Below are 16,517 nucleotides of genomic sequence, written 5' to 3' on the forward strand. Positions count from 1 at the left end.
CAAAAAAGGACCCCGGGAGCAGGGGCCGAGGCACGAGCCAGGTAATGAAGGGGTTAATTGGGGGGTTGGGTAATTAGCGAGGGGTTAATTAGCGGGAATGAAGGGCCGGTATAAGGGGGGGTTGGGGTAATTAATGGGGTTAATTAGGGCTAATTAATTGTAATTAATGGGGTTAATTAAGGGGTTAATTGGAGGTGGGGAAGGGGTTGATTGGTGGTGCTGAGGGGTTGGGTTGGGATTAATTAGTGGGGTAATTAGGGCTAATTAATTGTAATTAATGGGGTTATTAGGGGGTGAATTAGTGGTGATGAAGGGGACAGTAAAGGGTTTGGGTTAATTGGCATGGTAATTAAGGGCTTATTAATTGTAATTAATGGGGTAATTGGGGTTAATTAGTGATGAACGGGACAGTATAGGGTTGGGTTGGGGTTAATTGGCGAGGTAATTAAGGGCTAATTAATTGTGATTAATGGGGTAATTAGGGGTGAATTAGTGGTGATGAAAGGGAGAATAACGGTTTGGGTTGGGGTTAATTAGTGAGGTAATTAAGGGCTAATTAATTGTAATTAATGTGGTAATTAGGGGTGAATTAGTGGTAATGAAGGGGGAATAAAGGATTGGGGTTAATTAGCGAGGTAATTAGGGCTTGGCTAATTGTAATTAATGGGGTAATTAGGGGTGAATTAGTGGTAATGAAGGGGGAATAAAGGGTTGGGTTTGGGTTAAGTAGTGAGGTAATTAAGGGCTAATTAATTGTAATTAATGTAATTAGGGGTGAATTAGTGGTAATGAAGGGGCGAATAACGGGTTGGGTTGGGGTTAATTAGCGAGGTAATTAAGGGCTAATTAATTGTGATTAATGGGGTAATCAGGGGGTTAATTAGTGGTGATGAAGGGGGAATAAAGGGTTGGGGTTAATTAGCGAGGTAATTAGGGGTTGATTAATTGTAATTAATGTGTTAATTAGGGGTGAATTAGTGGTAATGAAGGGGCGAATAACGGGTTGGGTTGGGGTTAATTAGCGAGGTAATTAGGGGTTGATTAATTGTAATTAATGGGGTAATTAGGGGGTGAATTAGTGGTAATGAAGGGGAGAATAAAGGGTTGGGTTGGGGTTAAGTAGCGAGGTAATTAAGGGCTAATTAATGGGGTAATTAGGGGGTGAATTAGTGGTAATGAAGGGGGAATAAAGGGTTGGGTTGGGGTTAAGTAGTGAGGTAATTAGGGGTTGATTAATTGTAAATATTTGGGTAATTAGGGGGTAATTAGTTATAATGAAGGGGGAATAAGGGGTCAGGTTTTAGTTAATTACTGGGGTAATTAAAAGCTTGTTAGGGATTTATTAGTGGCAATCAGGATTAAAAAGAGGTTGGGCTGGGGTAATTAATGGGGTTAATTAAGGGGTTAATTGGAGGTGGGGGAAGGGGTTGATTGGTGGTGCTGAGGGGTTGGGTTGGGGTTAATTAGTGGGGTAATTAGGGGTGAATTTGTAATTAATGGGGTAATTAGTGGGTTAAGTAGTGGTGATGGAGGCAGGAGTATGATTGGGTTGTGGTTAATTAATGGGGTAATTAGGGGGTTAATTAGTGGGAATGAAGGGGGAATGAGGGATTGGGTTGGGGTTAATTAGTGGGGTAATTAGGGGGTTAATTAGTGGGAATGAAGGGGGAATGAGGGATTGGGTTGGGGTTAATTAGTGGGGTAATTAGGGGGTTAATTAGTGGGAATGAAGGGGGAATGAGGGATTGGGTTGGGTTAATTAGTGGGGTAATTAGGGGGTTAATTAGTGGGAATGAAGGGGGAATGAGGGATTGGGTTGGGGTTAATTAGTGGGGTAATTAGGGGGTTAATTAGTGGGAATGAAGGGGGAATGAGGGATTGGGTTGGGGTTAATTAGTGGGGTAATTAGGGGGTTAATTAGTGGGAATGAAGGGGGAATGAGGGATTGGGTTGGGGTTAATTAGCAGGGTAATTCCAGGTTCATTAATTGTAATTAATGGGGTAATTTGGTAGTTAATTAGTGGTAATGAAGGGGGATTAAGGGGTTGGGTTACAGGTAATTAGTGGGGTAATTAAAGAAGTAATTAGCAGGGGTTCCTGGGGCTTTTCTCTGGGGGCAGCTTAAGGAGGGTTAATCGGTGTTAATTAGCACTAATTAAGCAATTAACCTCCAGGTGAGCGGCACTGAGCCCTGGGGGGTGGGGGTTGGGGGGGGAGGGGCTTTAGGGGGGTTTTGGGGCTTGGGGGCGGCGCTGAGGAAGCTTAATTAGCACAATTAACGTTAATTAGCACTAATTAATCAATTAACTCCAAGCTGAGCAGCACTGAGCTCTGGGGGTGTGGGAGCTGAGTGTGGGGGAGGGGCTTTGGGGGGGTTTTGGGGCTTGGGGTGGGGCTAAGGAGGGTTAATTAGAGTCAATGAACATTAATGAGCGCTAATTAGCGCTAATTAATTGATTAACCTTTAGCTGAGGGGCACTGAACCTCTTGAGGGTGGGGGTTGAGTGTGGGGGGGAGGGGCTTTGGGGGGGTTTTGGGGCTTGGGGGCGGGGCTAAGGAGGGTTAATTAGAGTCAATGAGCGTTAATGAGCGCTAATTAGCGCTAATTAATCAATTAATCTTTAGCTGAGCGGCACTGAACCCTTTGGGGGTGGGAGCTGTGTGTGGGGGAGGGGCTTTGGGGGGGGTTTTGGGGCTTGGGGGCGGGGCTTTAGGGGGGTTAATTAGAGCCAATGAGCGTTAATGAGCGTTAATTAATTGATTAACCTTCAGCTGAGGGGCACTGAACCTCTTGAGGGTGGGGGTTGAGTGTGGGGGGGAGGGGCTTTAGGGGGGTTTTGGGGCTTGGGGGTGGCGCTGAGGAAGCTTAATTAGCATAATTAACGTTAATTAGCGCTAATTAATCAATTAACCCCCAGCTGAGCAGCACTGAGCTCTGGGGGTGTGGGAGCTGAGTGTGGGGGAGGGGCTTTAGGGGGGTTTTGGGGCTTGGGGGCGGGGCTAGGGAGGGTTAATTAGCACCATTAATGTTAATTAGCGCTAATTAAGCTCCAGCTGAGCGGCACTGAACCCTTTGGGGGTGGGAGCTGCGTGTGGGGGAGGGGCTTTGGGGGGGGTTTTGGGGCTTGGGGGCGGGGCTAAGGAGGGTTAATTAGAGCTAATGAGCGTTAATGAGCGTTAAGGAGCGTTAATGAGCGCTAATTAGCGCTAACGAGCCGGCGCTGCCCGCAGGTGAGCAGGACAACTCGGACAACAACACCATCTTCGTGCAGGGGCTGGGCGAGAACGTCACCATCGAGTCGGTGGCCGACTACTTCAAACAGATCGGCATCATCAAGGTGGGCACACCTGGGGCACACCTGGGCACACCTGGGCACACCTGGGGCACACCTGGGCACACCTGGGCACACCTGGGGGCACCTGGGGCACACCTGGGCACACCTGGGGCACACCTGGGCACACCTGGGGCACCTGGGGGGAGCTGGGCACACCTGGGGGGAGCTGGGCACACCTGGGCACACCTGGGGCACCTGGGCACACCTGGGGCACACCTGGGGACACCTGGGGACACCTGGGGGGAGCTGGGGCACACCTGGGGCACACCTGGGGGTACCTGGGGCACAGCTGGGGACACCTGGGGGGAGCTGGGTGCACCTGGGGGGAGCTGGGCACACCTGGGGGGAGCTGGGCACACCTGGGGCACACCTGGGGGGAGCTGGGGCACACCTGGGGGCACCTGGGGGGAGCTGGGCGCACCTGGGCACACCTGGGGCACACCTGGGGCTCCTGGGCACACCTGGGGCACCTGGGGGGAGCTGGGCACACCTGGGCACACCTGGGGCACCTGGGCACACCTGGGGCACACCTGGGGCACACCTGGGCACACCTGGGGCACACCTGGGGCACCTGGGGGGGTACCTGGGGGGGCTGGGGGCACCTGGGAGGAGCTGAGGGTACCTGGGGGGCATCTGGGGGCACCTGGGCACACCTGGGGGGGAGCTGGGGGGCATCAGATAGGTCAGACACACCTGGGCACATGGGGGTCACTCAGGGTCACTCAGTGCTCACTCAGTGGTCACTCAGGGTCACTCAGTGGTCACTCAGGGTCACTCAGGGTCACTCAGTGGTCACTCAGGGTCACTCAGTGTTCAGTCAGTGCTCACTCAGCGGTCACTCAGTGGTCACTCAGGGTCACTCAGGGTCACTCAGTGCTCACTCAGCGGTCACTCAGCGCTCACTCAGTGCTCACTCAGCGCTCACTCAGTGCTCACTCAGGGTCACTCAGTGCTCACTCAGCGGTCACTCAGCGGTCACTCAGGGTCACTCAGTGCTCACTCAGCGGTCACTCAGGGTCACTCAGCGCTCACTCAGTGCTCACTCAGGGTCACTCAGTGCTCACTCAGCGGTCACTCAGCGGTCACTCAGCGCTCACTCAGGGTCACTCAGCGCTCACTCAGTGCTCACTCAGTGCTCACTCAGGGTCACTCAGGGTCACTCAGGGTCACTCAGCGCTCACTCAGGGTCACTCAGCGCTCACTCAGGGTCACTCAGTGCTCACTCAGCGCTCACTCAGGGGTCACTCAGCGCTCACTCAGGGTCACTCAGGGTCACTCAGGGTCACTCAGTGCTCACTCAGTACTCACTCAGGGTCACTCAGCGGTCACTCAGGGTCACTCAGGGTCACTCACTGGTCACTCAGTGCTCACTCAGGGTCACTCAGCGGTCACTCAGGGTCACTCAGCGCTCACTCAGGGTCACTCAGGGTCACTCAGGGTCACTCAGGCTCACTCAGGGTCACTCAGCGCTCACTCAGTGCTCACTCAGGGTCACTCAGGGTCACTCAGCGCTCACTCAGCGCTCACTCAGTGCTCACTCAGGGTCACTCAGGGTCACTCAGCGCTCACTCAGGGTCACTCAGCGCTCACTCAGCGCTCACTCAGCGCTCACTCAGCGCTCACTCAGGGTCACTCAGTGCTCACTCAGGGGTCACTCAGGGTCACTCAGGGTCACTCAGTGCTCACTCAGGGTCACTCAGGGTCACTCAGTGCTCACTCAGCGCTCACTCAGGGTCACTCAGTGCTCACTCAGGGTCACTCAGGGTCACTCAGCGCTCACTCAGGGTCACTCAGCGCTCACTCAGCGCTCACTCAGCGCTCACTCAGCGCTCACTCAGGGTCACTCAGCGCTCACTCAGCGGTCACTCAGGGTCACTCAGTGCTCACTCAGTGGTCACTCAGGGTCACTCAGGGTCACTCAGCGCTCACTCAGCGCTCACTCAGCGCTCACTCAGCGCTCACTCAGCGCTCACTCAGCGCTCACTCAGCGGTCACTCAGCGGTCACTCAGGGTCACTCAGCGCTCACTCAGCGCTCACTCAGGGGTCACTCAGTGCTCACTCAGCGCTCACTCAGGGTCACTCAGTGTTCAGTCAGTGCTCACTCTGCGGTCACTCAGCGCTCACTCAGCGCTCACTCAGCGGTCACTCAGGGTCACTCAGCGCTCACTCAGCGCTCACTCAGGGGTCACTCAGTGCTCACTCAGCGCTCACTCCCGCAGACCAACAAGAAGACCGGCCAGCCCATGATCAATCTCTACACGGACCGTGAGACCGGCAAGCTCAAGGGCGAGGCCACCGTGTCCTTCGACGACCCCCCCTCGGCCAAGGCCGCCATCGACTGGTTCGATGGTCAGCCCCAAAATCCCCCAAATCCACCCCAAATTCCCCTTCTCCCCCTACGTCCCCCTTTTTGCCCGAATCCCTCCTTTTTCGCCCCAAATTCCTGCGGTTTCCACCCAAATTTTCCCTTTTTCTCCCTAGATTTTCCATTTTTTTCCCCAAATTCACCCTTTTTCTCCCCAAATTCATCCTGTTTTCCCCCAAATTCCCCCTTTTTTGCCCAAATTCCCTTTTTTCTCCAAATTCCCCCTTTTTTGCCCAAATTCCCTTTTTTTTCCCCCCAAAGTCCCCATTTTCTCATTAGTTCCCCCTTTTTCTCCCCAAATTCCCCCTTTTCCACCCAGATTTTCCCTTCACAAATTTCCCCTTTTTCCCCCAAATTTCCCTTTTTTTCCCCCAAATTTCCCTTTTTTCCCCCTAAGTCCCCCTTTTTGCCCAAATTCCTCCTTTTTCTCCCCAAATTCCTGGGGTTCCCACCCAAATTCACCCTTTTTTCCCCCAAATTCACCTATCTTCTCCCCAAATTCATCCTATTTTCCCCCAAACTTACCCTTTTTCCCCCAAATTCCCCCTTTTTTTTCACCCAAATTCCCTTTTTCTCCCCAAATTCCCCCTTTTTCCCCCCGATTTTCCCTTCCCAAATTTCCCTTTTTTCCCCCAAATTTCCCTTTTTTCCCCCTCAGTCCCCCTTTTTGCCCGAATTCCTGCTTTTTCTCCCCAAATTCCTGGGGTTTCCACCCAAATTTTCCCTTTTTCTCCCTGGATTTTTCCTTTTTTTCCCCAAATTCACGCTATTTTCCCCAAATTTCCCCTTTTTCCCCCCAAATGCACCCTGTTTTCCCCCAAAATTCCCCTTTTTTCCCCAAATTCCCCCTTTTTTCTCAAATTCCCTCTTTTTCCACCCAAATTCTCCTTCTTCTCCCCAAATTTCCCTTTTTCTCCCCAAATTTCCCTTTTTTCTCCCCAAATCCCCTTTTTCCCCCCAGATTAGCCCTTTTCTCCCCGAATTCTGCTTTTTCCACCCAAATTCCCCTTTTCCTCCAAATTTCCTCTTTTTCTCCTAAAATCCCTCTTTTTTTCCACCCAAATTCCCCCTTTTCTCCCCAAATTCCCCTTTTTCTCTCTGAATTCCGACTTATTGTTCCCAATTTCCCCTTTTTTTCCCAATTCCTTTTTTTCCCCAGATTCTCTTTTCCCCCCAAATTCTCCCTGTTTCTCCCAAATTCCTGCTTTTTCCACCCAAATTTTCCCTTTTTCTCCCCCAAATCCCCCTTTTTCCACCGAAATTCCCCCCTTTTCCCCAAAATTCCCTGTTTTTCCCCCAAATTTCCCCTTTTTCTCCCCATATTTTCCCCTTTTTGCCCAAATTCCCCCTTTTCCCTCCAAATTCCCCCTTTTTCTCCCAAAATTCCTCTTTTTCCACCCATAGTCCCAATTTTTCTTCCCAAATTTTCCCTTTCCTCCAAAATTCCCCCTTTTCCGCCCAAATTCCTTTTTCCCCCAAATTTTCCCTTTTCTCCCTAGATTTCCCTTTTTCTCCCCAAATTCCTTTTTTTTGCCCAGATTTCCGTTTTTCCCCAAACTCCCCTTTTCCCCCAAATTCCCCCCTTTCTCCCAAATTCTTTTTTCCTCCAATTCCCCCTTTTTCCCCCCCAAATTCCCCCTTTTCGCCCTGAATTTCCCTTTTTTCCCTCCAAATTGCCCCTTTTTCCCCCAAACTCCCCTTTTCCCCAAAATTCCCCTTTTTTCCTCCCCAAATTCTCCCCCTTTAATCCTCTTTTTTCCCCTCTTTTTCCCCATTTGTCCCCCCCTTTAATTCCCTTTTTCCCCCTTTTCCCACCCCGTTCCTGACCCGAATTCCCGTTTTTTTTCCAGGTAAGGAATTCTCTGGGAATCCCATCAAGGTTTCCTTCGCCACTCGCCGGGCGGATTTCACCCGGGGCGGGGGCGGCCGCGGCCGTGGCCGAGGCGGTGAGTCACCAAATGCCCCTTTTTCACCCCAAAATCACCCTTTGTCACCCCAAAATCCCCATTTTCCACCCCAAAATTGCCCTTTTCCACCCCAAAATCCCCATTTTCCACCCCAAAATCACCCTTTGTCACCCAAATATCCTCCTTTTCCAACCCAAAATCCCCATCCTGATGCCAAAATGCCCCTTTTCCACCCCAAAATCCCCATTTTCCACCCCAAAATTGCCCTTTTCCACCCCAAAATCCCTTTACTGATCCCAAAATCCCCCTTTGTCACCCAAAATCACCCTTTTCCAACCCAGAATCCCCATCCTGATGCCAAAATGCCCCTTTTCCAACCCAAAATCCCCCGTTTTCCACCCCAAAATGCCCCTTTTCTACCCCAAAATCCCTTTCCTGACCCCAAAATTCCCCTTTTCCACCCCAAAATGCCCCTTTTCTACCCCGAAATGCCCTTTTTCTACTTCAAAATGCCCCTTTTCTATCCCAAAATGCCCCTTTTCCACCCCAGAATCCCCATTTTCCACCCCAAAATTGCCCTTTTCCACCCCAAAATCCCTTTACTGATCCCAAAATCCCCCTTTGTCACCCAAAATCACCCTTTTCCAACCCAGAATCCCCATCCTGATGCCAAAATGCCCCTTTTCCAACCCAAAATCCCCCGTTTTCCACCCCAAAATGCCCCTTTTCCACCCCAAAATGCCTCTTTTCTACTCAAAATCGCCCTTTTCTACCCCAAAATGTCCCTTTTCCACCCCAAAATCCCCATTTTCCAACCCAAAATCACCCTTTGTCACCCAAATATCCTCCTTTTCCAACCCAGAATCCCCATCCTGACCCCAAAATCCCCCTTCCCTACCCCAAAATGTCCTTCCTGAGCCCAAAATCCCTTGTTTCTACCCAAAATCCTCCTTTTCCACCAAAAATCCTCCCTTTTCCACCCCAAAATGCCCCTTTTGACCCCAAAATCCCTTTCCTGGCCCCAAAATCCCCCTTTTCCGCCCCAAAATCCCCATCCTGAGCCCAAAATTGCCCATTTCCACCCCAAAATCCCTCCTTTCCACCGAAAATCCCCGTTTTCCGCCCCAAAATCCCCCTTTTCTACCCAAAAATCCCTTTTCTACCCCAAAAGGCCTCTCCTGACCCCAAATTCCCATTTTTTCCTGGTTTCTCAGCCCCAATTCTCGGTTTCTCATCCCATTCCATTCCTGAATTCCCAGTTTGCCCAAATTCCCGGGTTCTCACCCCGAATTCCCAAATCCCAGTTTCTCATCCCGAATTCCCTGATTTTCACCCCAAATTCCCACTTTCCCACCCCAAATGCCCAAATTCCCACTTTCTCACCCAAAACTCCCCCTTTCTCACCCCGAATTTTCAGATTCCCGGTTTCTCACCCCAAATTCCCACTTTCCCACTCCAAATTCCCAAATTCCCGGGTTCTCACCCCAAATTCCCGGTTTCTCACCCCAAATTCCCAAATTCCCGGTTTCTCACCCCAAATTCCCAAATTCCCGGTTTCTCACCCCAAATTCCCGGTTTCTCACCCCAAATTCCCAAATTCCCGGTTTCTCACCCCGAATTCCCGGTTTCTCATCCCAAATTCCCAAATTCCCGGTTTCTCACCCCAAATTCCCGGTTTCTCACCCCGAATTCCCAAATTCCCAGTTTCTCACCCCGAATTCCCGGTTTCTCACCCCAAATTCCCAAATTCCCGGTTTCTCACCCCAAATTCCCGGTTTCTCACCCCAAATTCCCAAATTCCCACTTTCTCACCCCAAATTCCCAAATTCCCGGTTTCTCACCCCAAATTCCCGGTTTCTCACCCCAAATTCCCAAATTCCCCGTTTCTCACCCCAAATTCCCGGTTTCTCACCCCAAATTCCCAAATTCCCCGTTTCTCACCCCAAATTCCCGGTTTCTCACCCCAAATTCCCAAATTCCCGGTTTCTCACCCCAAATTCCCGCTGTTTCCCTCCCAGGCCCCCTCGGCCGGGGCGGATTCGGCTCCGGTGGCTCCGGCGGCCGCGGCGGCTTCGCCGGGGGGGGAGGGGCCCAGCAGCGCGCGGGGGACTGGAAATGCCCCAACCCGTGAGTACTGGGAGGGACTGGGAGAGACTGGGAGGGACTGGGAGGGACTGGGAGGGACTGGGAGGGGATTGGGGGGGACTGGGAGGGACTGGGAGAGGATTGGGAGAGACTGGGAGGGACTGGGATGGGATTGGGGGGCACTGGGAGAGACTGGGAGGGACTGGGAGGGGATTGGGAGGGACTGGGAGGGGACTGGGAGAGACTGGGAGGGACTGGGATGGGATTGGGGGGCACTGGGAGAGACTGGGAGGGACTGGGAGAGACTGGGAGGGACTGGGAGGGGATTGGGGGGGACTGGGAGGGACTGGGAGGGGATTGGAACAAATTGGGAGAGACTGGGGACAGATTGGGGGGCACTGGGAGGGACTGGGAAGGGACTGGGAGAGGATTGGGAGGCACTGGGAGGGACTGGGAGGGGATTGGAACAAACTGGGATGGACTGAGAGAGACTGGGAGGAGCTGGGAGGGGATTGGGACAAACTGGGATAGACTGGGAAGGGATTGGGAGGGACTGGGGGACACTGGGAAGGACTGGGAGGAGACTGGAACAAACTGGGATGAACTGGGAGGGACTGGGAACAGATTGGGGGGCACTGGGAGGGGACTGCGGGGAACTGGGAGGGGACTGGGAGACGCTGGGATGAACTGGGAGGGGACTGGGAGACGCTGGGATGAACTGGGAGGGGTCTTTAGGAAACTGGGAAGGAACTGGGATGGGCCCAGCGCTGTTCCCTGTGCTGTGACGTCATCGGTGACGTCACGATCGCATCATCAATGACGTCACCGGGGGGGGGGGAAACGTGTGAGAACACGGGGAAGGGAACTGGGGGGAACTGGGAGCAACTGGGACGGGACCTGCTGGGCGCGTGACGTCACTGGTGACACGATGACGTCATTGGTGACGTCATCGATGACATCACGGGGTATGTGAGAACACAGGGGAGGGATCAGGGGGAAACCGGGATGGAGCCTGGGGGGAACTGGGAGCAACTGGGACGGGACCTGCTGGGCGCGTGACGTCACCGGCGACGCAATGACGTCATCGATGACGTCATCGATGACATCACGGGGCGTGTGAGAACACGGGGGAAGGGACCGAGGGGGAACTGGGAGCAACTGGCACCAGGGACAAGACGGAACTGGGGGGGGAGGGGGAACTGGGAAGGGATCAGCTGGGCGCGTGACGTCACCGGTGACATGGTGACGTCATCGATGACGTCATCGATGACGTCGCAGGGCGTGTGAGAACATGAACTTCTCGTGGCGCAACGAGTGCAACCAGTGCAAGGCGCCCAAGCCCGAGGGCGGCCCCGGGGGGCCTCACCTGGGCGGGGGCGGCGCCGGCGGCAAGTACCCGGGAGGAGGCGGCGGCCGCGGCGGCAACCACATGGGTAAGGGGTGAGAATGGACCCAAAACTGCCCCAAAATGGCCCAAAAACGGTCCGAAACCACCTGGGTAAGGGATGGGTGAGAATGGACCCAAAACCGGCCCGAAACGGCCCAAAAACGGCCCGAAACCACCTGGGTAAGGGATGGGTGAGAATGGACCCAAAAACGGCCCGGAACGGCCCAAAAACGGCCCAAAACCACCCAAAAACGGCCCGAAACCACCTGGGTAAGGGATGGGTGAGAATGGACCCAAAACCGGCCCGAAACGGCCCAAAAACGGCCCGAAACGGCCCAAAAACCACCTGGGTAAGGGGTGAGAATGGACCCAAAACCGGCCCGAAACGGCCCAAAACTGGCCCGAAACCACCTGGGTAAGGGATGGCCCTGAAATGGCTGGAAATAGACCCAAAAATGGCCCAAAACCCACTTAGGTAAGGGATGGGTGAGAATGGACCCAAAACCACCCAAAACCGGCCCAAAACCACCCAAAAATGGGCCGAAACCACCTGGGTAAGGGATGGGTGAGAATGGACCCAAAACTGGCCCGAAACGGCCCAAAAACGGCCCGAAACCACCCAAAAACGGCCCGAAACCACCTGGGTAAGGGATGGGTGAGAATGGACCCAAAACGGCCCGAAACGGCCCAAAAACGGCCCGAAACCACCTGGGTAAGGGATGGGTGAGAATGGACCCAAAACTGCCCCAAAACGGCCCAAAAACGGCCCAAACCCACCTGGGTAAGGGATGGGTGAGAATGGACCCAAAACTGCCCCAAAACAGCCCAAAAACGGCCCGAAACCACCCAAAAATGGGCCGAAACCACCTGGGTAAGGGGTGAGAATGGACCCAAAACTGCCCCAAAACGGCCCAAAAACGGCCCGAAACCACCTGGGTAAGGGATGGGTGAGAATGGACCCAAAAACGGCCTGAAACCACCCAAAAATGGCCCGAAACCACCTGGGTAAGGGATGGGTGAGAATGGACCCAAAAACGGCCCGAAACGGCCCAAAAACCACCTGGGTAAGGGGTGAGAATGGACCCAAAACCGGCCCGAAACGGCCCAAAAACGGCCCGAAACGGCCCAAAACCACCCAAAAACGGCCCAAAACCACGTGAGTAAGGGATGGCCCAAAATGGCCCGAAACAGACCCAAAACGGCTCAAAAACGGCCCGAAAGTGCTTTGGGTGGGGGTTGGGCAGTGATGGGCGGGGCCATTTGGGGCTGGCTACGCCCACATTGACCACGCCCACATTGACCACGCCCCTTTCCCATTCATTCCGATGGAGGAGGGGCCTTTCAAGTGCTTTAGGTGGGGGTTGGGCGGGGCTATTTGGGGCTGGCCACGCCCCCTATGACCACGCCCACATTTGGCCACACCCACCCTGACCACGCCCCTTTCTCATTCATTCCTATGGAGTAGAGGCCCTTTAAGTGCTTTAAGTGGGGGTTGGGCGGGGCTATTTGGGGCTGGCCACGCCCCATATGGCCACACTCATTGGCCACGCCCACCCTGACCACGCCCCCTTTCCATTCATTCCTATGGAGGCTTTTAAAGTGCTTTGGGTGGGGGTTGGGTGGGACTATTTGGGGTTGGCCACGCCCCCTTGACCACACCCAGATTGGTCACGCCTCTTATGACCACACCCATATTAGCCACGCCCATTCTGACCACGCCCCTTCCCCATTCACTTCTATGGAGGAGGAGGAGCCCTTAAAGTGCTTTAGGTGGGGGTTGGGCGGGGCTATTTGGAGCTGGCCACGCCCCCTATGGCCACACCCACCCTGACCACGCCCCTTTCCCATTCATTCCTATGGATGAGATGGGGCCCTTAAAGCACCTGGGGTGGGGGTTGGGCGGGGCTATTTGGAGCTGGCCACGCCCACCTTGGCCACACCCACCCTGGCCACGCCCCTTTTCCATTCACTTCTATGGAGGAGGAGGGGCCCTTAAAGTGCTTTAGGTGGGGGTTGGGCGGGGCTATTTGGAGCTGGCCACGCCCACCTTGGCCACACCCACCCTGGCCACGCCCCTTTCCCATTCATTCTTATGGAGGAGGAGAGGCCCTTAAAGTGCTTTAGGTGGGGGTTGGCCACGCCCCCTATGGCCACACCCATATTAGCCACGCCCACCCTGACCACGCCCCTTTCTCATTCATTCCTATGGAGGAGGAGGGACCCTTAAAGCACCTGGGGTGGGGGTTGGGTGGGGCTATTTGGGGTTGGCCACGCCCCATTGACCACACCCAGATTGTTCACGCCTCCTATGACCACACCCATATTAGCCACGCCCACCCTGACCACGCCCCTTTCACATTCACTTTTATGGAGGAGGAGGGACCTTTAAAGTGCTTTAGGTGGGGGTTGGGCGGGGCTATTTGGGGCTGGCCACGCCCCCTATGGCCACACCCAGATTGGTCACGCCTCCTATGGCCACACCCACATTGGCCACGCCCACCCTGACCACGCCCCTTTCTCATTCATTCCTATGGATGAGATGGGGCCCTTAAAGCACCTGGGGTGGGGGTTGGGCGGGGCTATTTGGGGCTGGCCACGCCCCCTATGGCCACACCCACATTGACCACACCACTGACCACGCCCATATTGGCCACACCCACGTTGACCACGCCCCTTTTTGCCCCCCCAGGCGGCGGCGGGGGCTTCGAGGAGCGGCGCGGGGGCCGCGGGGGCTACGAGCGGGGGGGGTTCCGTGGCCGCGGCGGCGACCGGGGCGGCTTCCGAGGGGGCCGAGGAGGAGGAGGAGGAGGAGGAGGAGGAGGGGACAGGGGCGGCTTCGGGCCCGGCAAGATGGACTCGAGGTGAGGAATTTGGGGGGAAAAAGGAGGGTTTTGGGAAAATGGGGGGGGGGGCGGCTTGGGGTGGGGAATTTGGGAAGGAATGGAGGGATTTGGGGGGGGGAATTTGGGGAAAATTCAGGGATTTGGGGAAAATTCAGGGATTTGGGGGGGGATTTGGGGATTTGGGGGGGGAATTTGGGGATTTGGGGAAAATTCAGGGATTTGGGGGGGGAATTTGGGGGTTTGGGGAAAATTCAGGGACTTGGGGGGAGGAATTTGGAGATTTGGGGATTTGGGGAAAATTCAGGGATTTGGGGGGAGGAGTTTGGGGATTTGGGGGGGGAATTTGGGGATTTGGGGAAAATTCAGGGATTTGGGGGGGATTTGGTGAAAATTCGGGGATTTGGGGGGGGAATTTGGGGGTTTGGGGAAAATTCAGGGATTTGGGGGAAGGGATTTGGGGGGATTTGGTGAAAATTTGGGGATTTGGGGAAAATACAGGGATTTGGGGGGGGGAATTTGGGGATTTGGGGGAAATTCAGGGATTTGGGGGGAGGAATTTGGGGATTTGGGGAAAATTCAGGGATTTGGGCGGGGAATTTGGGGGGGATTTGGTGAAAATTCGGGGATTTGGGGGGGGAATTTTGGGATTTGGGGGGGATTTGGGGGGGAATTTGGGGATTTGGGGAAAATTCAGGGATTTGGGGGGGGGAATTTGGGGATTTGGGGGGGAATTTGGGGATTTGGGGAAAATCCAGGGATTTGGGGGGAGGAATTTGGGGATTTGGGGAAAATTCAGGGATTTGGGGGGGGGGATTTGGGGGTTTGGGGAAAATTCAGGGATTTGGGGGGGGAATTTGGGGATTTGGGGGGGATTTGGGGGGAAATTTGGGGATTTGGGGGGGAATTTGGGGGTTTGGGGAAAATTCAGGGATTTGGGGGGGATTTGGTGAAAATTCGGGGATTGGGGGGGAATTTGGGGGGGATTTGGTGAAAATTCAGGGATTTGGGGGGGAAATTTTGGGATTTGGGGGGGAATTTGGGGGTTTGGGGAAAATTCAGGATTGGGGGGGAATTTGGGGATTTGGGGGGAAAATTCAGGGATTTGGGGGGGAATTTGGGGGTTTGGGGAAAATTCAGGATTGGGGGGGAATTTGGGGATTTGGGGGGAAAATTCAGGGATTTGGGGGGGGATTTGGGGGGGATTTGGTGAAAATTTGGGGATTTTGGGGGGAATTTGGGGGGGATTTGGTGAAAATTCAGGGATTTGGGGGGGGAATTTTGGGATTTGGGGGGGAATTTGGGGGTTTGGGGAAAATTCAGGGATTTGGGGGGGGAATTTGGGGATTTGGGGGGAAAATTCAGGGATTTGGGGGGGGATTTGGGGGGGATTTGGTGAAAATTTGGGGACTTGGGGAAAATACAGGGATTTGGGGGGGGGGAATTTGGGGGTTTGGTGAAAATTTGGGGATTTGGGGAAAATTCAGGGATTTGGGGGGAGGAATTTGGGGGTTTGGGGAAAATTCAGGGATTTGGGGGGGGAATTTGGGGATTTGGGGAAAATTCAGGGATTTGGGGGGGGAATTTGGGGATTTGGGGGGAATTTGGGGGGGAATTTGGAGATTTGGGGAAAATTCAGGGATTTGGGGGGAGGAATTTGGGGATTTGGGGAAAATTCAGGGATTTGGGGGGGGAATTTGGGGATTTGGGGAAAATTCAGGGATTTGGGGGTTTGGGGAAAATTCAGGGATTTGGGGGGGGAATTTGGGGATTTGGGGGGGATTTGGGGGGAAATTTGGGGATTTGGGGGGGAATTTGGGGGTTTGGGGAAAATTCAGGGATTTGGGGGGGATTTGGGGGGGATTTGGTGAAAATTCGGGGATTTTCAGGGATTTGGGGGGGGAATTTGGGGATTTGGGGGGGAATTTGGGGATTTGGGGGGGATTTGGGGGGGAATTTGGGGGTTTGGGGAAAATTCAGGGATTTGGGGGGAGGTATTTGGGGGTTGGGAAATTTTGAGAGTTGGAGTGGGGATTTAGGGGGAATTCTTGGGGATTTGGGGGGGATTTGAGGGAAAATTTGGGGATTTAGGGGGCAAATTTGGGGATCTGGGGGGAAAATTCAGGGATTTGGGGATGGAATTTGGGGATTTGAGAGGAGATTTTGGGAAAATTCAGGGATTTGGGGGGAATTAGGGGATTTTGGGGGGGATTTGGGGAGAAATGCTGAGATTTGGAGTGGGGATTTGGGGATTTAAAGGGAATTCTTGGGGATTTGGGGGGAATTTGGGAAGAAATTCAGGGATTTGGGGGGGAAATTTGGGGATTTGAGGAAAAATTGGGAAATTTGGGAGGAGATTTGGGGAAAATTCAGGGATTTGGGAGTGGAATTTGGTCATTTGGGGTGAATTCTGGGGGATTTGGGGGTGGATTTGGGGGGGATTTGAGGGAAAATTTGGGGATTTGCGGGGGGGAATTGGGAATTTAGGGGGGAATTTGATGATTTTGGGGGTAAATTTGAGAGATTTGGGGGAAAGTTCAGGGTTTTGGGGAGAAATTTGGGGATTTGGGGGGAATTCCTGGGGATTTGGGAGGGAT

The 16,517-nt window shown here is 53.9% G+C and overlaps 1 protein-coding gene across 1 annotated transcript in view; it reads left to right on the forward strand.

Annotated features, from left to right (window-relative positions):
- The window catches only part of FUS (FUS RNA binding protein), a 46,726-nt gene that overhangs the window by 28,872 nt on the left and 1,337 nt on the right, over window positions 1-16,517 (forward strand). The window contains exons 8-14 of the mRNA XM_082300190.1: window positions 9-41; window positions 3,232-3,338; window positions 5,556-5,685; window positions 7,552-7,647; window positions 9,627-9,735; window positions 10,972-11,126; window positions 13,770-13,941. Coding sequence (XP_082156316.1) covers window positions 9-41; window positions 3,232-3,338; window positions 5,556-5,685; window positions 7,552-7,647; window positions 9,627-9,735; window positions 10,972-11,126; window positions 13,770-13,941 — 802 coding nt within the window. The remainder of the gene's footprint in view (window positions 1-8; window positions 42-3,231; window positions 3,339-5,555; window positions 5,686-7,551; window positions 7,648-9,626; window positions 9,736-10,971; window positions 11,127-13,769; window positions 13,942-16,517) is intronic.

Source organism: Coloeus monedula, assembly GCF_965178545.1.
Source record: "Coloeus monedula genome assembly, chromosome: 37".
Taxonomy (NCBI): domain Eukaryota; kingdom Metazoa; phylum Chordata; class Aves; order Passeriformes; family Corvidae; genus Coloeus; species Coloeus monedula.